Raw genomic sequence first — 26,493 nt, forward strand, 5'->3', positions numbered from 1 at the left:
TATGCAAGAGTTGGAAACAACAAACTAGTCTTTGATTAGTGTGTGGACCGTACATCAAGGTCAGACCAAAAGCAGACCAGGCTGTACTGTATAGACAGAGGCTCTGTTCTAAAGACATAGATCAATCCCCCATACAGTAACCAATACATACACACATACATAACATTACATACATGGGACGCAGATACCAGTACTACAGCTGCCTGAGAGGGACAACTGCATGGAAACTAACCCGCTCACACACAGCCCAGTCATTATTGGCATGTGCTGGAAACTCACACCTGTTGGTGCTGCTACTAAGTAAGCATCTAGGAATCAAAATCGGCCACCGAACATTTACAGGCTCCACAGCATTATGATCAATGCACTTCAGTGGCTTAATGAGACGTTGGTCTGTGCCTTACCTCCGGCCGAACAGTTTGAGACCAGTGAAGGGTTTGCTTTGCCTTCGGCCCGTGTCCGGGTGCTCCCCGTCAGGTAAGAGGGCGGAGGGCAGGTCTGAGTTGGAAGAGGAGGCGGAGGTGGTCTTGACGGCATTCTGTCCGTCCCACAGGGAGCCCGGGTTTGAGTCGGACCCCGCCAGCCCAGGTCCTGCCCCCTGGTCACACTGTTCCTCCATGGCAGTCTCTCCGTCAGCCACTAACGCAGGTCCACTCCAGAGTAGGGGCTCAAAGTGCTCCAGGAGTCACAAAGTCCCCATGGCTGTGGCAAAAATGGCAACAACAGTTAAAAACCCATGTGAAAGAGTAAACAGTCTACCGGAGCTCTACCAGGCTCACCTCAGTCGCTCCCACCTTCCTTAGACCAAACAAGATAACAGAGAAGAGAAAAGTCAGAGAGAGATGCTCAGGCTCCCAGGTCCTGATTAGCCTCCATGTGGAGTAAGCATCCCATTCTGCCGGAGGGAGAGGTAATCCTTTGAGCTATGTCCTGTATTCCTCTCTGTCTCTCCCCTCTGTTGATCCCCCTTCTCTTTCCCTCAAGTTCCAACAGCACACTTCCACCAGCACACGTCCTGCTGCAGATTTCAATCCCGGAGTCCTTGATCCATTGGCTTCAAGCAGAGGTTGTTTCTTAGGATTTGTTGTGTCCTTCATTCCTTTTTTCCTCTGATCCTTCTCTCACTTCACACCCTCCCCTCCTTTGAGAACCTCCGTCTCCCGTTTCCCTGATCCTCTGCTGTCCGTCCTGCTCTCCCTGCTGCTCACGCTCAATTATGCACTCACACAGCTCCCTCTCTCAGGACTGCAACAGTCCAGGAAGTGTCAAATCCAGAAGAGGCACTCATAGGACCCCAAGATTAGGTGCCTATTCAGCTGCCTGCTTGTTTTTCCTGTCTTTCAGTGTGTAGCTGGTTTTCTCTCTCTCTCTGTGTGTTCATTAGAAATACATGAGAGACAGGGAGAAGGAGGAGAGCCCAGAACACTCCACCATAAGCCCTGTGTGGTGCGGGAGTACGACAAACTCCCTGTGCCTGCTTGCCTGTCAGTGTGGAAGTGTGAGTATTGTGCTAGACACTTCCCACTGACACAGCCAGCCTGCTTGTTCTCTCGCTCAGTCGCCAAGTTGCTCCGCCTCACTCACAAAAATATCAGAGACAGACAGATGTGCAGAGAATCTAGATGGACGGGGCGTGTGTGTGTGTGATGTCTATGTTCCATTTGTTGATCCAGTCGATTGCTCACTTTTTCTCTGTGTGGATAAGAGTTTCCAGCATTGGCACCAAGCTCTGCAGCATGTTCAGTTGCCAGCCTACTCAAACATTACATAAAAGACGGATAAGAAAGCCCACGCCACCCACTTGGTATGGCTTAAAATCGCACACCGGAGTGCAATGCGGCAACACTGCTGGGTTCAGCGGTTCCTTCATCCAGGCCCCGAGTCAGCTGATAACGGTTATAGCACAAACTTTACTCTGTCTAATTAGATAATGTCAACCGTGGCATCTATGTAGTAACAGCCTCAGCTGAGGAGTCCTCCCCCCCGCAACATTTATTTTCTTACCTTCATCTATGGTCAAAAAGTAACACAGACTCTCTGTCTTACACACAAATAGTGATTTTCAACCTCTATTACATTAGCACCAGACTGAGATAAATCAGAGGAAAGTGTCCACCCACCACCATGTATGGATATGAGTCACCAAAATGACCGGGCGAAGGAGACCCTGGACTGACGCCATCAGAGGATCCCTGCAACAGGCTCCTCTGTGTCTGCTGGGCAGAAAATAGGACGGCCCCCAGCCCTGTTTATTCGTTTATTTGTCCTCAAAAATGGGAATATCTTTCAAATAAACCATGTCAAAAAAAAATATATGGTCTTCAACAGACTCGCCATCTCTAGAAGGTGTACGTGCGGCTTCATACTTGGGGATCAAATCCACACCAAACGCCACGTCACAAACCAGCGAGCTCCTCGCCCTGCTCCCCTTTCTAATCAAGCGAATCAATCAGCAGGTTTTAGAGCGCCCTCTGCATCAATAATGCATCATGGCACGAGGAGGAAGAGAGATGGGAGCGTCACACAGACAGGGCTGGATACAGGGCTCCAGTTAGTCCACCAGACGACCTATTAGTCACAAAACAACAGTGAGGAAAGATACAAGATTCCTACCCTCAAGCAACTACCACGTTACTAAGCCAGACATAGGCTACCAAGCAAGACAACGGTTGATGTTACTACTACACATATTATTACATGTGCAATTGAGAGTTTTTGTGTCAAATGTGAGTCACCGCCATCGAGAGCTGGAGAAGAGCAACCTCACTGATTAGCAGCAAGTCCAGGCTTAGGAGGCTCTGATCGTCCCCTCCCCGCTCTGCAGCCCCCCAGCACTGGTCACACCAGGCACAGTCTCAGCCTAATGGACCACACTGCAGTTAACAGGATCAATTAGGAAGCGTTAGGTCCAGGATATGGGGTTCTGGAGTGCCTTGCTATCTTGGGCCACGTCACGCCCCAATTATATTATGGGGGTGGGCTGTTGTCTTCTGTCCGCGGTGCAATCTCTTTATAACAAACATCATCGTAGGTCAATATCACAGCAATATTTTCTGACAGTGCATTCGGAAAGGATTCAGACCCCTTCACTTTTTCCACGTTGTTACATTACAGCTATATTCTAAAATAGATTAAATGCATTTTTTCCTTAATCTACACACAATACCCCATAATGACAAAGCGAAAACTGGTTCAGAAATTATTGCCAATTTATTACAAATAAAAAACTGAAATATCTTATTTACATAAGTATTCAGACCCTTTGCTGTGAGACTCGAAATTGAGCTCAGGTGCATCCTGTTTCCATTGATCATCCTTGAGATGTTTCTACAACTTGGAGTCCACCTGTGGTAAATTCAATTGATTGGACATGAAAAACTGCTCCAGAGCGTCACTGGGAAAATCTTATCAAACGACGAGACAGCAGTCCTTTAGATTATAGAAGGATCTGTGATTGGGATCTCAGTAGATGTGGTTGGTTGGTCATTAGATTAGCTGACCAATGAGAGCATCAGTAATGCCGTGTTTTTATAGGCACTAATGGGAGGCCAACTCCGTCATGGCTCGTTGGCCAAAGACTAGGGGGAAATTAATAGGATTTTTGGAAGGTTTTTGGATAAAACGCAGAAAATAAGGTCTGTGGTTAACACAGGCTTAAGACGTATTATACATTTTGTTCTAGGAGATAATCTTCATCGGCTAACGTCACTTTGTTTGTGAATTTTTAAGCATTTATGTAATCAAAACAAGCACATAAAGGCTTCATAATTCATAAAAAAGGTCCTGTTAACTGACGTCTCATAGAACAAAACATAAAAGATCTCCTAACCCTGTGTTAACCTCAGACCTTATTTTCAGCGTTCGTCCCAAAACCCCATTCTTTCCCCCATAGGAATGGCCAACGAACCATTCCTATGGGGGAAAATGCTAACTCATTTCCGTTTTTTTAGGACTACAAGCCGGCGAGATCTATTAGAGGTTGGGACTGGGAGAAGGGGCCAAACAGAGCTGCAATTCATGCAGAGGCTAGTATATCCCAGGGGGAGAGGGGGAGCATTGGAGGGGTAAGTAGAGAGGTAGAGGTAGACTGGGACAGGACTCTACAGGTGAGGAGGAACAGCGGAATGTAAAGAAGCAGACAGATTATTGGGGAGCACCAGGACCTGTGGGGTTGAGGGAGAAGTCCTCATACTGAGCAGACAACCTTTACTGTGCAGATTGAATAAAATCAGTATTTCCCACTTGAAACAGTCATCATGCCACCACATGGCTACAATATTGTGGCCATACAGTAAATACAAGGGGTGCAGAGTCCACAGACAGCAAAGTGGCTGATCTGTCAACAAGTAAATAGATAAGCATGATGGGATTGACAGGCCTCTATTTTAGGTCTACCTGAAAATTCCACATTCCTGGGCAGCTTAGGGCACTAGCAGCAGCATGGGGCCCCTCTAGCTGTCCTGTTGTCACTTTCTACTACCTTGACAGGAAGGAAGTGACGTCACCAGCGGGGGAGTTGTACTCACTTTACGACTGAACCGCGAACGGCAAGGTGCTTCCTGCTATTCTTCCATTCGTTTTTGTTATGGTCCTATTTCTTTCCATCAGAGGGGTATACTACCAACCAGGATCAATTAGTTAACTTGCCTAAATATTTGGAAAGAACTTTTTATTTTTAAGAAATGGGCATGGTCTAATTGACTTAACAACCAAAAATACATATCTATGTTTAGCTTATTTTTTTGTAGTAGTAGTAGTAGTTATTTCTGGCTGTTTATCGAAGTTAGTTGGCTAACTCATTGATCCGCCTTTTTAGTATACCCCTCAGCTGTGTTACATGTGGGAAAAGTATCCAGTCAGCGACACACAGCATGGTTTCAACTGTCAAAAGTAGAGGACCTACAACAGCTTAAAGAGAATAGGAACTTCTATTCCAAGAAAGGAATAGGCACAGACAGAGAAAGCGTCACGCTACAGGCCTACTGTATAAAACAGTGAATTTCCTCTATATTGCCTCTAGTTAAGGAACACAATATTTTGAGGCAGAAGGACATACAGTGAAAAGAACATCAGTTATAACACGGATGACGGATGACGGAATGACTAAACAGAAACCCAGACAGTGAGACAGACGGATAAGCAGATGGAGATACGGTGCAAAACAAGTTGAGGTTTAGGGCGCCACCCCATGGATATGTGGTGCAACTGAGTTATTCCCCCCCCCCCGGGGTGAATCAATGACCCACACTCATGTACTAAGTAAATATCATGTGGATACATTGTAAGATGAGTGAAAAGCCTTAAGACAAAATGGGGATAATATTCCCCCCAAAAAGTGTGAATGTTACGATATACATATATATTTTTTTAATAGAGAATTGTGCATCCAATTTAAATGAGCAGAAGTCAGATGTTGCACATATCAGATGTGGCAGAAATGAGAACTATAAAATGCTAATTCTTCCAAAACAAGACAAATATCCGAGGCCTTGACTATTGCCCACTGTCATAGAAGCAGCATCATCCTAAAACAGCACCAACTTCAGCATCTCATGACATTTCGTCTTCACCCGGTTCATCCCAGTCAAATTCGCTGGCTAACGGACAACTTTCTAGTACGTTATACAGCTCTGTTTTATTTCATCAATGAATCCCATAGTGGTCGATGGCCAAGCTCTTTATGAGTGGACACGGCCAAAACTACATTTCTAAGTTCGACACAACACAGAAAATGAAAACGATCGCCAACACCCATTCACAAGCCATCTTAGTGTTCGGCATCTATAACCCAAGTAAAGCTTTACGGAATATACTCTTACACATACTCAACTGAAAGTCCCATGGAACAAATAAAACCAAGAATATAGAGAAATGTTTCCATAGTCTAGGTTTCACACCACGTTCTAGCCATTAGTGGTTTGTGACCAACATACCAAGAGAAGTAAAGAGCACACACCACTACCTCTGAGTGGGGGCAAGCGGAGGGGTTGGAGGGACGTCCCATTTCCCCCGGTGACCCCACATATCCAGTCCTTTGTCCCCTCTCTGGCTTCCTTTGTGGTGGCTCACCAAAGAGCAGTCTTCCTTGTCCTGTCTAGCATTCCTGTGTCAGCCTGTCAGTCCCACAACACAAACCTGGCAACGAGTTTACAGAGCTCCAGTCCAACTGATAACTGTGCTGATGTCGGTCTGTCTGTCGGTCTCTCAGGACTATCTTATTTCGCTCTCCCCCCGTCCACTTCTGCTCACTTCCTGTTTCATGACTTCCTCATGGCTTGTGACAGAAGCCAGTGAGTGTGAGAGATTGAGAGAGGGGGGAAGAAAGAAAGAGAGAGAGAGAGAGAGAGGGAGGGGGAGAAAGAATGTGAGCGGAGGGGAAGAAAGAAAAAGAGAGAACGCTAAAAACTGGCTAAAAATAAAACTGGCTATTTTTAGACAGCTGGAGGAGATTCCCCCTACCCCCAATGTTTATCTTTGATAGTTGATGGGGAGGGCAATGAGAAACATTACACAGCATGTAGCAATAAAAAGTAAGGCCTTGAATCCTACAGTACCTGTCATATCTACGGAGTTACAGTATGCCTAGACTTTTGACCTCAGTGTTGTTCACGGATTGGACAGTAACATAATTGTAAAAGCTAACGGGCAGACAAGTTCAGTCGAATTTCACTTATTGCTTGGCACACGTATTACAACAATAAACAGTTGGAAGTGACAGGATTGAGGAGAGATATCTCCGTTTGTCTCCCAGCCTCCTTGATTTAGCTTGCATTCCTGGCTGATGGTGTAGCGCTTGTGTGAGCAGAAAGACAAGGAGCAGAGCAGACCGGGCCGCTGCACTACCTTACATGTAAAAAGGGATTGCGGTAAAAGACAGCGTGAGTAAGAGTATGTGAGGGCGAGATGGACAGAGACAGACAAACAGAAAGACAGAAATAGAAAGGAGGAAGTGTGAGTGACAGACACAAACAGAGAGGACATATAGAAAGAGAAAAAGCTAAGGCCGACATCTGTCATGGTGACCATCTGGTCTGTTATCACTTCAGTCTGAAATCAGAGTTAAGGCATCAGGCTGTCCCTGTGCCTTCTCATCATATAGATCAGGCCTGAGACAAATTCGCCCACCGGACTAGAGCCGTCCCGGGCAGCGGGTTAAGCCCGCGGTGGACATTTGAAATATATTTGTTTTATGTAGTCAAGTGAATGCCACCTAGGTCATCGATCCGTGGTTATGCGAGTAACATCCCATGTCCGCTGAAGCGGTTGAGACAAAAAGAGTAGTTTGCCTCTAGGTTTTGAACGATTGGGGGTATAGCTACACTAAACAAATATATAAAAACGTAACATGCAACAATTTCAAAGATTTTACTGAGTTACAGTTTATATAAGGAAATCAAGAAATTGAAATGAATTCATTAGGCCCTAATCTATGGATTTCACATGACTGGGAATACAGATATGCATCTGTTGCTCACAGATACCTTAAAAAAAAGGTAGGGGCGTGGATCAGAAAGCCAGTCAGTATCTGGTGTGACCACCATTTGCACTCATGCAGCGCGACACATCTCCTTCACATACAGTTGATCAGGATTCATCCGTGAAGAACACCCTTCTTTAGCGTGCCAGTGGCCATGGAAGGTGAGAATTTGCCCACTGAAGAAGTTGGTTACGACGCTGAACTGCAGTCAGGTCAAGATCCTGGTGAGGACAACGAGCACACAGAGGAGCTTCCCTGAGATGGTTTCTGACAGTACATCAGCTGTCCGGGTGGCTGGTCTCAGACGATCCCGCAGGTGAAGAAGCCGAATGTGGAGGTGCTGGGATGGCATGGTTACACGTGGTCTGTCGTTGTGAGGCTAGTTGAGAGGCTGGTTGGACGTACTGGCAAATTATGTAAAACAACATTGGTAGAGAAACATTCAATTCTCTGGCAACAGCTCTGGTGTATATTCCTGCCGTCAGCATGCCAATTGCACACTCCCTCAAAACATCTTTGGCATTGTAGAGTGGCCTTTTATTGTCCCCAGCACAAGGTGCACCTGTGTACTGATCCTGCTGTTTAATCAGCTTCTTGATATGCCACACCTGTCAGGTGGATCTTGGCAAAGTAGGAATGCTCACTAACAGGGATGTAAACAAAATGTGTGCAATTTTTTTGTTGAGAAATAAGCTTTTTGTGCGTATGGAACATTTCTCGGATGTTATATTTTAGCTCAATAAACATTGAATCCACACTTTACATGTTGTGTTTATATATTTTTGTTCAGTGTATATTATAGATGGTCTGTCACATACTAATTGTCAGCATGAAACACAGAAGCTTTTCGTAACGTGTAGTGTCCATGGCATAGCAACTGACATAATCCCTTCTTCTTGGAGCTTTCTACCATCAGACGTTACAATCAGAAACATTTCATGGGGATGTGTTACAAAAAGACCTTATGCGACTTCAACTGAAGTGTCAGAGCTGTTTACGTGTGTGAAGCTCAGGGCTGCAGGATATTTATATGCCGGCTTCTTGAGAAACGCTGACTGAATTTGATAGGAGGTTAAAGTGAGGAACCATGAGATAGGTTAGCAGTCACATAGACCACAGAGAGATGGCTGCATTGGGCCAAGTGCCACTCAGACCCCTGCTGAGAAAAAAAATACCAGTCTGAACTCTGACTCCCTCTCTGACCGTACAGTGCGGTGCATTCAAGCCCTACTGCCAGAGGGGTTTAGAAATGGATTGATTATTTGTTGTTGAGTCACTGACCTTAGAGTCACGTCAGGCTCTCGGTCTGTGAACTGACATTCTGCCATGTGCCACTTTTAGCTGTTTATCAAACCTCTCAAGACGAGACACGGTGTTCTGTTTTAGTTGAGTGGCTGTATGGTTCTGCTTTTAGTACAGAACAGAGGTAACTTCTCTTTGGGTTGATGCGGCAATGCGTGGGAGACAAAGTTCAAACTCACACCGCCACCAGGCTGGTTTTAACACCGGCAAGGAATGCAGACATGTACATGGTGGTAGATATCACGTGTAATGAATCCCTTTGATGAAGTGTATTACGGGTGAAAGAAAATCCACCAACATTGCTCAATTACTGAATTAGTACATCCAGCACACACACACACACACACACACACACACACACACACACACACACACACACACACACACACACACACACACACACACACACACACACACACACACAGACACACACACACAGAGAGATGATCAAAGATGAGAGTAGATGGCGAGGGAAGGTGGAGTGATGCCCGTCCTGCAGGATGGCTCTCCATCCTGTTTCTCTGTACAGTCTCTTCGGTTAGCTAGACATGATACACGTCCTGCAGGATGGCTCTCCATCCTGTTTCTCTGTACAGTCTCTTCGGTTAGCTAGACATGATACACGTGCGTTTTGGCCTAGACTTTCATCTGTATTTGGCCAATTTCAGCAGACCAAAGGGTTCTGCTCTTAGTCTCTTATCTTCTCCTGATGAAAGAAAATAACTCTCCCTCTCCTTTTCTACCCCACTCCATGTCTACCTGTCTCTCCCTGTCACTCTCTCTGGCTCTCATTGTTGGCCCTGTGCATTTATATACAGACTCATTTAGTCTGAAAATAAAAAGATAAGGCCTTGAAGTACTTATAACCTACTCATTTTAAATGCAGAGTGCATGTCTGGTTTAAAAGCACAGGTGACCATTGTCACTCTACAAATTAACACTTCAGGGCCACTTCAGGATATTTCATGTCTTTCAAACTTTATCCACTAGAGGGGATTGTATATCATCTCCACCCATGGACAAACAAGCTTTGGCAATGACAACGACCATAGGTGCTGGCAAGAAATCCCAAACAGAACTGGGACCATGCTAAGATGTGACAAGGTGTGTGTGTGTGTGTGTGTGTGTGTGTGTGTGTGTGTGTGTGTGTGTGTGTGTGGGGGGGAAATCACCAATTTTATGATAGGATAAGTCCCTACATATGTCATCTTGTTTCCGAGAGGATCTTGTATAAAAATGTCCCATATTCTGTTGAATGCGAAGGTCATGCTGCTAATCAATGTTCCGAATGAAACACTCCGAGCTCTCTGGTACTATTCCAATCCAATCAGCAAGAAATAAACTACACTCTGCCATACCCAAATCTTTCAATAGGCCTCGCTCATTACATTCCAGTTGCAGCCAAGTTACCATGACCTGCTGAAGCAGAACAAGCAGCAGACTGGATCAGCCACCTTGTGAGCAGAACAAATCTGATAATCAGACCATCACCAAAAGGACCAGCAATTTCCAACATAGTTCATGGAAGAAAATAACACATAGCCCTAAAAACATGGCTGTGTGTAGCCTCCATTATTTTGGTCTAACACACCTCTCCTATTAGAAAGTGTCTCTTTCGGTCACCTTTGAAGGCCATTGATGAAAGCCGAAACGTCAAGCTTTTTAATAGTTGCTTACATTTTTTTTAAAGTGTGTTTTTAAATGGCGAGCGAGCGCTGCGCCTTTTCCTTTTCAATGATCTTCCTGTCACACCCTCATCTCCATGGTCACGAATAAACCATCCACTTTGTCTGAGGCAGACTTCCGTCTCTCAGATTGGCAATTGCTTTTACCCGTCAGCCTGACTCGGTCTCATCAGGCGTCTCAGCGTCCTGTGGCGCTGCAAGCTGGGTCCTGATCGAAGGCCAGCGATCACATTAACCTCCCACTGAGTCCAACACTTACTGTTATGTGACAACTTCTTCAGTGGCAGAGAGGACCAGAGAGACACAACACCTTACTGAACACCACAGGTGCAAGTCTTAAATAAAGTGGTACATTGCAAGTGGTGGGTAAGTATACCGTACGGCAGCTGAAAGAACATTATGCAGAATAAGTAACTGGGTGGGATATGTAACGCATGAGGCGAGACCGCACTTTGAGGGTGAAACTATAGCAGTAGAGAAATCTGCCGAGTCGGAGTAATACGGCAGAATATCCCTGAGACTTTGTAATGAGGAGCAGAATCACAGCTGCTTCCTACCTGGGCACATTAAGGCAACGCTTCACATAAAAAGGACATTTTCCTAGAACAACCCAGAGCTTCCTAGTCCTGCAGAAGAACACTATAAAAGAGAACTTAGAAAAACAGATGGATTGTGGAGGAGGGGAAACGAGACGATGACCGATTTCGGTTTGAAGAGTGAAACTTATGTTTCCTCAACCAGCCAAACCTACAGAACTGGTATTCTATAAAGCTCGGAGGTTGTAAATCTGAATATGCAGCTACATTCCCACATATTCCTTGGGGTTCTTACAACGATTAAGACTTGTACAAACTGTCTACTGCGAATGCAAAATGTCCTAAACGCAGTCGATAACACCCGAAGACAGCGCTTCAGTGCAGTTACAGCAGCCGTCTGTGATTCATCTGCCAGTAGAACAGAACTGAGATGGATGGACGCCCAGAAAAATCTGGTTCATTGGTAGAAAAACACGGTAAACTTGCTAGGACAATGCTTCATTTAATTCACTGTAGTCTAATCCCGAGAGCAGAGAGAGATACTATGGCTGTTTCACTAAAGTCAGTTGTTCTGTGATTATTTCGCCGTAGTGTACTCACTGTACTGACAATACAGAAACATCCCCTCAAGGTAAACCTGGACCTCTGCCAAGAACGGGTGTTCTGTGTGTGGGCACCCGTCAGCAGCTATGCCTTTATTTCTCTCTCCTCGCACCTATCCAAAATGAGAGTGGTGCCGTCGAAACTGAAGCACACTCAGCAGTGGGGTTGGAGAGTGTTTTCTTTCCCCCTCCCTCCCTCCCTCCTGGTTTCATTTCAGGCAGCATGGGATAGGGTGATCATACAGTATAACTGACATGTTCTTATACACAGTAGGCCAGCAGGTATCTTTAGGACAGGGGCTTGAGACCATTCGGTGTGATATTAAAGTTTCCCCAAATGCTAGGGCGGTCTGACACTACAGGTACATCTCTATTATAAGAAACCTGGAAGAATGACTGATCGATCTGCCATGGTTCAGTGACAGCAGTGCAAACCAGATGGGCTCTCCTGTCACTCACTGACATTGTAGATTTAGTAATAATCAAATGTTATTTGTCAAATGCGCCGAATACAACAGGTGCAGACTGTGAAATGCTTACTTACAAGCCCTTAACCAACAATGCAGTTAAGATTAATAAGTGTTAAGTAAAAAATAGATAAGTAAAAAAAATTATTAAAAAGATAATCAAAGAGCAGCAGTAAAAAAAACAATAGCGAGGCTATATACAGGGTAACCGGTACAGAGTCAATGTACGTGTTGTGTCATCGGGCAAACTTAATGATGGTGTTGGAGTCGTGCCTGGCCGTGCAGTCCTGAGTGAATAGGGAGTACAGGAGGGGACTGAGCACGCACCCCTGAGGGGCCCAGGTGTTGAGGATCAGCGTGGCAGATGTGTTGTTACCTACCCTTACCTCCTGGGGGCGGCCCGTCAGGAAGTCCAGGATCCAGTTGCAGAGGGAGTCCCAGGATCCTTAGCTTAGTGATGAGCTTTGAGGGCGCTATGATGTTGAACGCTGAGCTGTAGTCAATGAATAGCATTCTCACATAGGTGATCCTTTTATCTAGGAGGGAAAGGGCAGTGTGGAGTGCAATAGAGATTGCATCATCTGTGGATCTGTTGGGGCGGTATGCAAATTGGAGTGGGTCTAGGGTTTCTGGGACTATGGTGTTGATGTGAGCCATGACCAGCCTTTCAAAGCACTTCATGGCTACAGAGTTCAGCGCTACGGGTCGGTAGTCATTTAGGCAGGTTACCTTAGTGTTCCTGGGCACAGGGACTATGGTGGTGTGCTTGAAACATGTTGGTATTACAGACTCGGACAGGGAGAGGTTGAAAATGTCAGTGAAGACACTTGCCAGTTGGTCAGCGCATGCTCAGAGTACACGTCCTGGTAATCCGTCTGCCCCAGTGGCCTTGTGAATGTTGACCTGTTTAAAGGTCTTACTCACATTGGCTACGAAGAACGTGATCACACAGTCGTCCGGAACAGTTGATGCTCTCATGCATGTTTCAGTGTTACTTTCCTCAAAACGAGAATAGAAGTCATTTAGCTCGTCTGGTAGGCTCGTGTCACTAGGCAGATCGCGGCAGTGGTTCCCTTTGTGGTCTGTAAAAGTTTGCAAGCCCTGCCACATCTGATGAGCATCGGAGACAGTGTAGTACGAGTCCTGTATTGACACTTTGCCTGTTTGATGGTTCGTCGGAGGGCATAGCAGGATTCCATATAAGCTTCCGGGTTAGAGTCCCGCTCCTTGAAAGCGGCAGCTCTACCCTTTAGCTCAGAGCGAATGTTGCCTGTAATCCATGGCTTCTGGTTGGAGTATGTATGTATGTACAGTCACTGTGAGGACGACGTCATCGATGCACTTATTGATGAAGCCAGTGACTTATGTGGTGTACTCCTCAGTGCCATCGGAAGAATGCCGGAAGATATTCCAGTCTGTGCTAGAAAAACAGTCCTGTAGCTTAGCATCTGCTTCATCTGGCCACTTTTTGACCACTAGGAACACCACCTCTGGATGAGCATTTTCCTGTTTGCTTATGGCCATATACAGCTCATTGAGTGCGGTCTTAGTGCCAGCATTGGTTTGTGGTGGTAAATAGACAGCTACAAAGAATATAGATGAAAACTCTCTTGGTAAATAGTGTGGTCTACAGCTTATCATGAGATACTCTACCTCAGGCGAGCAAAACCTAGAGACTTCCTTAAATTTCGCGCACCAGCTTTTTACAAATATACATCGACCGCCACCCCTTGTCTTACCAGAGGCTGCTGTTCTATCCTGCCGAAAAAGGGTAAAACCCGCCAGCTGTATGTTATTCATGTCGTCGTTCAGCCACGACTTGGTGAAACATAAGATATTACAGTTTTTAATGTCCCATTGGTAGGAACTATACATGCCCGTAGTTCGTCTATTTTATTATCCAATGATTGTACGTTGGCTAATAGGACCAATGGTAAAGGCAGACTACACACTCGCCGTCGGATCCTTTCAAGGCACCCAGACATACATCTCCGATATCTCTGTCTCTTTCTACTGTGAATGACGGGGATGAGGGCCTTGTCGGGTGTCTGGAGTGAGTAAATCCTTCGCGTCCAACTCGTTAAAGAAAAAAAAAAATCTTCTTCCAGTACGGAGTGAGTAACCGCTGCCTGATATGTAGAAGCTCTTTTCGGTCATAAGAGACGGTGGCAGAAACATTATGTACAGAATAAGTTACAAATAACAAAAAAAAAAACACAATTGGTTAGGGGACCGTAAAATCGCAGCCATCTCCTTCGGCGTCATTATCATAGCTAGACCTATAGAATAACTGCTGCACTAGATGCGATGCACTGCACTGAATGCTGCTAGACTACATCTACATTCAGAGCAGAATTTCAGCCAGAGGTGTGCCAACAGTCAAAGGTCAATTATCAGTTGCCGGGTAACATCAATAACAACATTTAACATAATCCACATGATCAGAGAACACACTCTCTCCCTCTCTTCTGTCTATCACATTTTTCTTGTTCTTTTCGAATGTTGATTTCCCCATGGAGAAGCGCTACACTTCCCCCACACATTACTTACATTACAAATAAAACGTGTTGAACATCACATCACCTTTTTGTTCAACAGTAAAGCGTTGGAGAGGGCAGCACTCCGAAAAACAAAATGCTCTCTTAGCAGCTATGGAAAGGTGCAGAGGCAGCGAGAAGGAAACGGAAGGCCACATTGGCAGACCAGTTTGTCTCAGTTTACGAACGCCCACAACCATTATCTTCTGGTGAACCTTACAGCACTCTGAAGCCCATTGGTAGTGCCTACTTTGGTGGTCCATATACATTTAGTCTTCTAGTCTTCTTTTGCCTCAATATTTCTCAGGCTCAATTTCTCTTCCTGAGGAAGCTGAGCTGTAACTCAACTGGAGTGGTACAAAGCGGTACTCCGCTCCCCAGGCATATCTCACTTTTAACACAGGAAATGAGAGGCCAGTCAGTGAGTCCAAATTGAGTTGCTCAGTCTCTTCCTTTGCTCGTCGTTATTTGCACCCTGTCAAATTCTCACCCAGTTCACCCTCTTCACATATGCTGCTGCTACTCTGTTTATTATCTATCCTGATTTCTTGGTCACTTTTAACCCTACCTACATGTACATTTGACATAATTTACCTCTACCTCGTACCCCTGCACATTGACTCGGTACTGATACTGCTTGTATATAGCCTCGTTATTGTCATTTTATGATGTTACCATTTCCTTTTTTAAATTTAGCAACTTTCTTACTCTGCATTGTTGGTGAAGGGCTCGTACGTAAGCATTTCACAGTAAAGTCTGCACTCGTATCCGGCGCATATGACAGATACAATTTGATTTGATTGAACGGTGCATTGATTGCTTAGGCGCGTCATGACAACCGGACATCCTTTCATTGTCAGCTGTCATTTCCTTTTCAATTGTAGGAATCCACTTTTTCTCATGTTAGTTTGTTTCCGTGTGCATGTCTGTATCTGTGTGTGTGTGTGTTTCTGTGTGTGCATGTGCACGTGGGGGTGCAGGTGTCTTTGTGTAGCCTATCATTCAATTCCTTGGTTAAGGTAACTATGTGTCCTCATAAAATGGGAGAGGAAACATAATTATCCAACAACTGTGGAGAGAGAAGAGTGGCCCTTCTCAGCTGTTGCAGAGAGCTGCAGTATTTTTCCTTTATTAGCTGGGTGGTCTGCCATATGTGACAACGGCTTCAAATGAAATCCCAAGTTCAAGAACAACGGAGGCACTCCGAAAAGTAAATTTTCTTTAAAATACAAAACGATGTCACCTCATTTCATCTTTGGCCAGGCAGGCTAACGCGGTTTCGGCAGTTATGCCTTCACCAGAGCCACCATTACGCAACTGACGAAGGCATAACTGTGGAAATGCAGGAGTCTACACCCGGCCAAAAATAAAAAGGTGAAATGAGGTGACATCGTTCTGTCTGTTTTGTAAAAGCTTTTTGAAGTGCCGCCGTTTCCCAGTGTTCTTGATTTCATTTGAAACTGCAGTATTTTATTTGCAAACTTGATAATGGGAAGAGATATTCCGATAGAAGGGATATTGGATTCACCAGATCCAGGTGGGATTGCTGAAGAAGAGGTAAATCTAAACAAATTGTGTGGAGTGTTCATTTTCACATAGCATTGCTCTCCTTGACTTCATATGTCAGCAAATTGAAAACAAAACATACAAAATTTACCGCCCGACATTTTAAACCACACATAATAAAGCGTTATTAAAAATATCATTGATGAGGTAAAGTCTGGGAGCGGCTGGCCTGAATACTCTCACATACCAACCTATCAAGTCCACAGCAAACAAAGCTCTGGCCTGAGTTAAGTCATTCATGATGAGGTTGAGAGTTGCATACCAGCTGCTCACCAATGTTCTCTAATAACTTTTGTTTCCACAGAGCAGTGTTTCCCAACCCTGGACAAGCATACCTGATTCAACTTGTCAACTAATCCTCAAGCCCTCAATGAGTTGAATGAGGTATATGTCAAGAGCTACAACGAAACGATGTACTGTTGGGGGTTCTCGAGGACCAGGGTTGGGAAACACTGCCATAGAGCAGGTATTGATTTTGAGATGAACGGACAACGGCCTGTTTAACCTAGAGAGGAAAATACTTAAATATTATTACAGTATTAACTGGTCCTTTAGGACTGCAGACACTTCCTGGAAAACCAGATTACTTGACTGTGAGAAATAATAAATTACTCCCACAGATAGGGCAGTCTTTGTAGAATCAGACAATTCAGAGCCCTGGCAGAGTAAAATAGGCCACCGGAACCTTTCAGTGTTGTGCATTGAGTTGTGAGAGAGTCATGGTCAGAGAACAACAACCTGTCGTGGTCAGAGATACGTGACAGTACACCGTTTCGTTGTAGCTCTTGACATATACCTCATTCAACTCATTGAGGGCTTGAGGATTAGTTGACAAGTTGAATCAGGTATGTTTGTCCAGGGTTGGGAGACACTGCTCTGTGTCTAGCCCACACCTATTTTTCCGACACAGTTCTTTTGTTGTTTAAATAGAAATGTACCATGTTAGTAATTGTGTGCAGCATAATAATCACAAGTAATTTGGTAAATGCGGGTAATTACAAATAACTCTCCGGAGAGGAGGGTTTACGATCAGCATCCATTAGTGTCAGTGGTCGATGGGGAGTCCAGACGAGACAGTTCGTTCCCTTCATTAGAGGGGCTGTAGCCCTTGCATCGCCCTCAAACTACAAACAACCTTAACCAGAGTGTCAATAGAGCCATAAGGACCTACCGTATAAGCGTACGACCCAGAGACAGAGGACCTAAAAATGAGCTGAAATTAGCCCTGTCTGTTTGTTCAGTGTAAATACAGCCTTTTAAATCAGATTTAGTGTCAACACTGAGTGTCCCAATGTCAATGAGAGGATGACAATTTCCTTCATCTTTATAACATGCAAAGACTCAGGAAAGGAGTACAAAGGGTATTATCCATTTTTCTGAGAGGCCTGGTGGCTTTAATGTCATTATGCATTTCAATATGACGTGTGGTGCTCGTCGTCGTGCAGGCTTTACAGAGGGAGGCACCGCTGGTGCTGGCTCATTTCAGTAAGGATGGATCTGGTCCGGTATTGGATGCGTATCATCTACGTAGGTCAACACTGTCTCCACAGAATACAATATATCATAGGTCTCATTGATTAAACAATCTCATGGGTTTTCATCACTGAATCATCTGCAGGGCCGGTTGCACCAGTTGGGTGTAAAAAAAGTTGGTCTTAAATGTTAGGTCGGGCGTAGCTACGGGATGAGAATTTATATCTGTTGCGCCAACCAAAAATAAGATTAGTCGGTTTAAGACCGGCGTAAGCAATGCACGTTCACGAGATTTGATGCTTCATTATTATGGTTGCTAGGCAGTGCCCGTTACTAGGCTGTTACCTTCCTCGTGGCAGTTCTAAAAACTTTGCGAGGGATGCCCCATCACTTCGCAAAATCCCAGGGGCGGAAATCTCGGGGGGGGGGACGGGGAACACACGACCCCCCCCATCCTTGGAAAAATATGATTTGTCCCCCCCAATATATCACTGAAACATAACTATGTAATTTAAATAATATTAATAAAACGCAATGAAAGCAATTGTGCTGATTATAGACACTTAATAGCGTGTTTTTAAGTTTCAAAAAAAAGATTGCGACCCCCCCCACCCTTTGCCTCACAATGTTTTGATCCACTGCCAGTTCCTTAGTTGGCAAGGTAACAGAGGGGTCGTATCTACTGTCTGAAAGGCACTCAATGAACGTAACTGACGTGAGGTTAATCCAGTCAATCGCGCACACACACTAGCTGAATATGCAGAGCTAGCGCGCAAATATTAACTATTAAGCTAGCTAGTACCTATTCCATTTATGTGGCCTCGTCAAAGATGGAATCTTTGCTATCGTCAATTTATTCCAAGATCAGCATGCAGATGATGTAAGTTAGTGCTTCAAAGTCCCTGCGATAAGGTTAGCGATAAACTAAAGTCCAAACTGAACAGAACTACACTCTCTTCTACCATTGTCTTAAATATATTTAATGGTCTCGTTGCAAAAGCTAAATTGTCACAAGGGAACTTTTATTTATTTATTTTATTTCACCTTTATTTAACCCGGGTAGCAAAGATTATAGCAAACACCACTGAAACGGAATTGGTGCTCGCTAGCTTTGCAAATTGAGCTATTGTTGGAAGCCAGCCAATATGAAACAAACTATTACAATTATAAAAGGTTGCAGCATATGTTGTGTAAATGGTGAACTCATACAGCTGTCAACTCTTGTCATTTTAATCCGTTTCACATTTGCTAGCTACCTTTTAGATCGAAGCCCAAATAGAATGATAAAAGATATGATAGAAGCCCATCTCCTACTGTAAATAACCTACACACTGTGTGTGTGTGTGTAGCCAGCCAGCCAGCCAGGTAGAAAAATGGCAGAAAAATAAAAGACGGACATCAGAGTATTTTTCAGTACACCAAAACGCAAAGTAAGAACCCTAGTAGCCTAATATCTCAAAAACTAGTTGATAAAATGTTCATAAGAAAGAAATGAAATTCTAATGGAAATGTTTCACAATGATGTCATTAGGCAGAGCAGGCAACAGATGGCACACAGACAGCAGAGTTGGGGACAGATATGCAGGGACAGACTAGCAGAGACAGGGAGTCTCAGGTAAGTTTGTTGAGTCTTTGTTTGGCAACATTATGAAAGGTTCTCCATTTTTTTTACTTGTAAAATAGGAACATAATTGGAAAATGCCATGGATACCCCCACTCTCAACTTAAACTGGTGACTGAACTAAGATTTGTTAAAGGCAATGGTATTGCTGTTGTGATTAGTTGTGTAGTTTTGGGTACCGGTAGTTAGGAGTACGGCAAACACCTTATTTCTTTGGTTCCTCAATATACATTTACCATATTACAATGTAGGCTATGTGTTACAGCACTACTTTTGGTGTCCCCCTCAGGAATTGCTCTTGAGAAAATGTCATGTAATTGTCCCCTCCAAAGTTGATATCAGATTTTCTCCCCTGCAAAACCCACCACTATGATGCATGTTTTCTTAACCACAATTGGATGGATCTTTCAATAATTATTGTGGGAATGAATATCACAGAATTATGAAAATAACGTAGACTAATGCCATTGCAGGCATTTATCATATTGCTGCTTATTGAAACTCCCAAAGTCATCCAACCGTTTTAGAAACTTTAAAGCAATATCCGTGAGTAATCATTTCAGCACCGTTACGATTGGGACAGCGTTATCGCTCTGATTTGAGACAAGGGTGGGGACATCTTGATAAATCAATCAATCGTCAGATTTTTGTTTTGATATTTGGTTACAATTTGGCTGGGAAAGCATTAGCCAAAATTGAGGTGAGTGGTCATGATGATAATCTTTTGTCTAGTTTGCTCGTCTAGCAGCGTTATCAGAACATTTTGCTAGCATGTTATGTAGCCTAGCATAACAGGTGGATTATTTTGCTCCTCTCGAGTAGTAGCCTAGGCTATATCCTGAGAGAGATTCACTGAAACAAAATCACATTGATCAAGGAACGTCTGACAATCAATTAATGCGATTTTGTTTCACCGAATCTCCGTCGGGATATTCGGTTATTTGATCTCTGGCTGGGCAAATAGGTGGCAGCTCATCTATTAGTTTGTTAATATTTAAATCAGACACATTTGGCATGCTATAATGTAGCATAAGTCAAGTGTATTCTTTTGCTATTGACTCACGCATAGGCCACTCGATAAGCCTGCGGATGTTGTGATATGAACACGAAACTCACATCCTTTTGAAAATATAGATTTATATTACTGTCTGTGCATATCATGAAAGAAGACAATTGCAGGCGTAGCTCATAGAACAGGTGGTGCAACAGGTATAATGTTTTGGTACAGCATAAAGCACATTTTACATCAGATGTAGAGTTTACAACCCACTTGTGGAACAGGCTTGATGTGTTGGTGATCTGAACTAAAGCACAGGATAAGCTCAACCTTATCCTGAACACCAGAAACAACATTCTGCGATGAAATGGAATTAAAAATCTCTACCTTAATCTGTTGCTCCCATTTCTCCTCAAATAAATCCTAAACAAGCCGCACAGTTTGTTTGCATATACAGTAATAGATCACCAAAGCTCTCCTCCAACAGACAATATAGAATGCCACAGGTTCCCTCAATTTAGTTTCAAATTGAAGGGATGAACTTGTAACCTCTCAGTCATCCTTTACCCTTACTTACACTGCAAGGCACCATTTATTTACAAGGTTAATCCCATTGAGATGAAACAGGTTTCTTTCCATTTGTCTGGTGGCCTAGAAACTAGGCCTAATTCATCCTAGTATAAAGATTGTGATAAAACTTGGGACTTAAAATTTGCTGCCATTCGTGGATGTGTTCATTTTGTAACTTTTCGATTTCCGACCGTTTTAAATCTGCTGGATAGAAGAGCATGCACCTGTCAGAGTCTGTGAGCCTGCTTCAAATAACAAACTATAACAATTCAGTATTCAGACAGCGGAATGCCTGGCGGTCCAAATGATCAGGACTGTTACTATAAATCAGGGGTTGGAACTGAGATTATTTTCCAATCGTTTCGTTCTGAACAGAACCATAATAAAGTTCTGAACCGGTTCGAACCCCCCCAAAAAGTAATGGTTTATATCATTCCTTTCTAAATCTCCGAAATATATATATATTTTTTAACATTTGGCTCGACATTAAATTACTTCACCATGCTATGGAGTGGCCAAGCTATACAGTTGATTACATGCATTGGACAGACAAGTGTAGGGTACGAGATGCGACTGAAATTTTGCGTGTGGGAGAGGGCGAGAGAGGGTGGAGGAGGAGGCTTGGCTTGAAGCACTGGGCATCTTGTTATGACATGCATTATATGAATTAGGCCCACAGAACTATACCTACACAGGAGAAGCTTCTATGAAGGAACTTTTAATGTCTTTGAACTTCCGAGAGTTGGCTTAACGTTGGACCAGAGCTAGTTAGCTAACAAGCTTGTGTGTGCAGAGCAGCACTAGAATTAAAATAAAACACATTTTTGGAGTTAATAAATCTACTGTGAAATGTGATGACTAGCATTAACAAAAGTTAATCCATTCTTCTCTAAAAAATCTCTCTAATTTCTGAATCCCACTTGTAACATCAGTAAACTACAGTAGCCTATGCTTCGGCAGGGGATGGGCAGGTATATAGCCTACACACGCACTGGCAAAGATTTTCAGCTGGCAGGCAGACACTAGAATATGTTTCCAGGTGACAGAGTGAGGACTTTGCATAGGTGCTTTGTTTTTTGTGGAACTGGGAAAAAATGCCAGGAACATAAAAGAGGGTTATTGACCAGTTCCCATGCTTTTAAAAATAACAGTTCTGTTCCGGAACAGTATAGATCACTTCATTCTCGGTTCTGATTCTGTTCCTCTAAAAAAAAATATTTTCTGATTTTCAGTTCTGTTCCCTGAACTGGTTCCAACCCCTGTAATAAATCTGAAACACCATCTGGACAGCATTGAAAGCGGTTCCCTTAGTTACATAGTATAACAATAGGACAGACCTAGTGACAAATCATTCACCTTAGGTTGAGCAATACAGTGAGCTCATGTGAGAGAAAATTACAGACATACAATGCAAATAGTCCAGGTAACCATTTGGTTAGTCTTATGGCTTGGGGGTAAAAACTGTTGAGAAGCCTTTTTGTCCTAGACTTGGCACTCCGGTACCGCTTGCCATGCGGTAGTAGAGAGAACCGTATATGATTGGGGTGGCTGGGGTCTTTGACAATTTTTAGGGCCTTCCTCTGACACCGCCTGGTGTAGAGGTCCTGGATGGCAGGCAGCTTTGCCCCAGTGATGTACTGGGCCATACGCACTATCCTCTGAAGTGCCTTGCAGTCGGAGGCCGAGCAATTGCCGTACCTGGCAGTGATGCAACCGGTCAGGACGCTCTCGATGTTGCAGCTGTAGAACCTTTTGAGGATCTCAGGACCCATGCCAAATCTTTTTAGTTTCCTGAGGGGGAATAGGCTTTGTCATGCCCTCTTCACGACTGTCTTGGTGTGTTTGGACCATTCTAATTTGTTGTTGATCTGGACACCAAGGAACTTGAAGCTCTCAACCTGCTCCACTACAGCCGCGTCGGTGAGAATGGGGGCGTACTCTGTCCTCCTTTTCCTGTAGTCCACAATCATCTCCTTAATCTTGGTTACGTTGAGGGATAGATTGTTATTCTGGCACCACCCGGCCAGGTCTCTGACCTCCTCCCTATAAGCTGTCTCGTCGGTGATCAGGCCTACCACTGTTGTGTCGTCTGCAAACTTAATGATGGTGTTGGAGTCGTGCCTGGCCATGCAGTCGTGGGTGAACAGGGAGTACAGGAGGGGACTAAGCACGCACCCTTGGGGAGTTCCAGTGTTGAGGATCAGTGTGGCAGATGTATTGCTACCTACCCTCACCACCTGGGGGCGGCCCGTCAGAAAGTCCAGGATCCAGTTGCAGAGGGAAGTGTTTAGTCCCAGGTTCCTTAGCTTAGTGATGAGCTTTGAGGGTACTATGGTGTTGAACGCTGAGCTGTAGTCAATAAATAGCATTGTCACATAGGTGTTCCTTTTGTCCAGGTGGGAAAGGGCAGTGTGGAGTGCAATAGAGATTGCATCATCTGTGGATCTGTTTGGGCGGTATGCAAATTGGAGTGGGTCTAGGGTTTCTGGGATAATGGTGTTGATGTGAGCCATTACCAGGCTTTCAAAGCACTTCATGGCTACGGACGTGAGTGCTACGGGTCTGTAGTCATTTAGGCAGGTTGCCTTTGTGTTCTTGGGCACAGGGACTATGGTGATCTGCTTGAAACATGGTCTGCTTGAAACATTTAAATTTTTACTTTAGTTTATTTAGTAAATATTTTCTTAACTCTAATTCTTGAACTGCATTGTTGGTTAAGGGATTGCAAGTAAGCATTTCACTATTCGGCGCATGTGACAAATAAAATTGTATTGTATTTGATTTGATTTAAAATATCATACCCACCCAAAAATGCTAACCTCCCCTGTTATTGTAATGGTGAGAAGTTAGCATGTCTTGGGGGTTTGATATTTGTGTGTCTAACGTTCTCATTACTTATCCGTAATCATGGTAGCATCCACATTAATGTAGAAACATATTCTATTCTTATTTACAATAAAAGCGACTCCAAAATCAAAACACATTATTTACCATTCATTTCTATTGGGCACAAAATAATGTGGAACACAACCAAAACAAACAGCAAATGCATCTAACAAATGTGTAGAGTCTCAAGCTTGATGTAATCATTGAGTGCTATGAATATGGGACCAAATACTTCACTTTTAACTACTTTAATACACAAGTTAATTTCTCCCAATACTTTTGGTCCCCTAAAATGGGGGGACTACGTAGAAAAAGTGCTGTGATTTCTAAACGGTTCACCAGATATGGATGAAAATACCCTCAAATTAAAGCTGACAGTCTGCACGTTAACCTCATAGTCTTTGCATCATTTCAAATCCAAAGTGCTGGGGTACACATTCAAAACAACAGAGGTCACTGTATATTGTGTATTTATCACAAATTTCAGCTTTTCACAAAATCTACAATACTAATTTAATCAAAAACAAAAAGGTAGTTATCATTACTATGCAATTATACAACAGCTTTGGTGAATACTCAATTCTGATAGGAGACTGAGGGGGGCACATCATTTATTTTAGAATGGATGCGCATAACATTCCACAATAACTTATCTCCTTAACTGTCATCATTGTCCCCCTGCTGCAGGTGCTGTTTGGTCTTTTATAACATCTGAATCACACATGAGATTACTACCCCGGGCCTTGTTGTTTGAGTCACTATATTGACGCTCTTAGTCACAGACACCGAGGAAAGCGATAGGTAATCTGTGTTTATGTAGAGAGACTGACATGGCCTCAGCCTCACTGATTGCCAGGCCAGCCTTAACCATCCAGCCAGTGGATGCAGCCAGCCCAGGGCTCTGCTCACTAAGCCCCTTTCGTAAGTGCCTCTTATTTACAATGCAAAAAAATAAATTAAAAAAACACTCCTGATCCCTTGCTGCTGCCGCTGCTGCTGCTTCTCCTTCCGTTACATAAGAGCCACGAACAACATCACAGCATCCGCTGGCAGTGACAGACTCTCAATAACCAACACCCAAGGACCAGAGTCACCTCATTCTACACAGCCTGCACAGAAAAAGAATCCCTCGAATCCTTACGTAAAATGAAAAAAGATGGAATGTGAGAATGTGAGTCAGTCAGGGGGTACGGACAATTGTGCCATCCTCTACAATCAAGCTTCAAACAGTTGGGATTGTGGGGGGGAAACGACACTACCGGTCTCATTGCAAACCAAACATTTTGTTTGAAGTGGTCTACTGGATGTTATACAATGACGGATTATACGCTTATGCTGTATATCGGTCAAAATCCTCCTGTACACCAAATCCTGTACTGTAGCTTTGGTGAACTAACACTCTCACATTACATTACTTACTGCCACTGACCTTGCTGATAGCTACTTTACTGAGGGAAAATGTACTTATTTATGACTGAGATATGTGGTTGTCCCACCTAGCTATTTTAAGATGAACGCACTAACTATAAGTCGCTCTGGAATAGAGTGTATGCTAAATGCCTAACATGTAAAAATGTAACAGAGTGTGGTAGTAATGTCTGTGTGAATGTTTAATAAAACATGTCCAAGGGTCATGTGTAAGGGGTCATGGTCAAAGGTCATTCTGTGAATCACTGCCTCATGACCAAAAGACAAGTTCCTTGCTCTGTCATGTCATTCACTTGCACAGCACACTGAGTTGCAACAAACAGGGTCAGGAAACAGTCAATAGCCTGCGTGCAGCCAACCAAATTTACAATACTACAAACCGGCTGAAATAGCCCAGATTCTAATAAGCGGCAAGATTTGCAGTCCTAAAACCCTAGTCTGAGATTATGAAGGATAGCGTATTTAATCCAAAAGCTCAGCAATTAATGGGGTGAGGTCTATGTTATGACTGAGGAGGACACAGAAGTATTTTTTCTTGATATCCCCATTCATGACATGAATGAGCATGTATTTACTATACTCCATAGGACATCAGCAGGTAGTAAGAATGATACCCATCAGTGTGGTAACTGAACATTATGATGGCCTTGCTGACAGATGTGATAGTGCTTTTGCTATAAGATGCTATAGTGGATAATGTAGCCTAATGATAACTTTAATGTAGGCCTATCTATTAGATGAAGAACCATATTAAAATGGAGTGTCAGCTCACATGAACACATGTTGTCTTGCCTACAAATAGGCTAAAGTAGCTGCCACACTAAGAGGTGCATTATCAGGTGAGATAGTGACGGCTGCAGGTGATGTTTACTTTTACACGTTGCAATTGCGAGAGTTCAGACATTTGGTAGCCAGTTGAAGTAGTTATATGAAATATCGTGCGGGTTTGGGATAGGAAGTAGGGATAAATTCAAAATGAACTACCTGTATGATACCTGCTTTCTAATAGTGAGGAAGCAGGTATCCGCTGGCAATGCCCCCGCACCTTCCAACCGCGCTGACACTTTTCCTGGACAATCTCCCGTCTTGAAGACTGGACAAGGTGATACCATTTCGGGCAGGAAAACGTCCTCCTCCTCAGCCAGTTCTTCCAAGGTTGGTGGCACCAGTATCGCCGTGGGTGAATCCGTAGAGCTACGGACGATACGGGTTATACCGTCCCCGGTATCCGGAGCCTCAGCCATCGACACGGTGCTGTGTAGTAACTGTGGAGCGCGGCAACCTAAAAAAAAAAAAAGTAGTTTGTTTCCAACACTGGAAGTCCAAAGCAAAACTATGATTCGTCT

At 43.8% G+C, this 26,493-nt stretch overlaps 1 protein-coding gene across 7 annotated transcripts in view; it reads right to left on the minus strand.

Moving 5' to 3' along the window:
- LOC106587110 (diacylglycerol kinase zeta) overlaps positions 1-26,493 on the minus strand; it is a 129,265-nt gene that overhangs the window by 102,643 nt on the left and 129 nt on the right. For 3 of the 7 annotated variants that reach the window (XM_014175121.2, XM_014175117.2, XM_014175118.2), the window contains exon 2: positions 26,132-26,429. In XM_014175121.2, the coding sequence (XP_014030596.1) occupies positions 26,132-26,391 (260 nt within the window). In that variant the 5' untranslated portion in view covers positions 26,392-26,429. Of the gene's footprint in view, positions 1-404; positions 1,602-5,933; positions 6,276-26,131; positions 26,430-26,493 lie in introns of those variants that run through there. The other 4 variants (XM_045708347.1, XM_045708348.1, XM_014175119.2 and 1 more) reach the window with 4 other exon arrangements.

Source organism: Salmo salar, chromosome ssa26 (assembly GCF_905237065.1).
Source record: "Salmo salar chromosome ssa26, Ssal_v3.1, whole genome shotgun sequence".
NCBI classification, from domain to species: domain Eukaryota; kingdom Metazoa; phylum Chordata; class Actinopteri; order Salmoniformes; family Salmonidae; genus Salmo; species Salmo salar.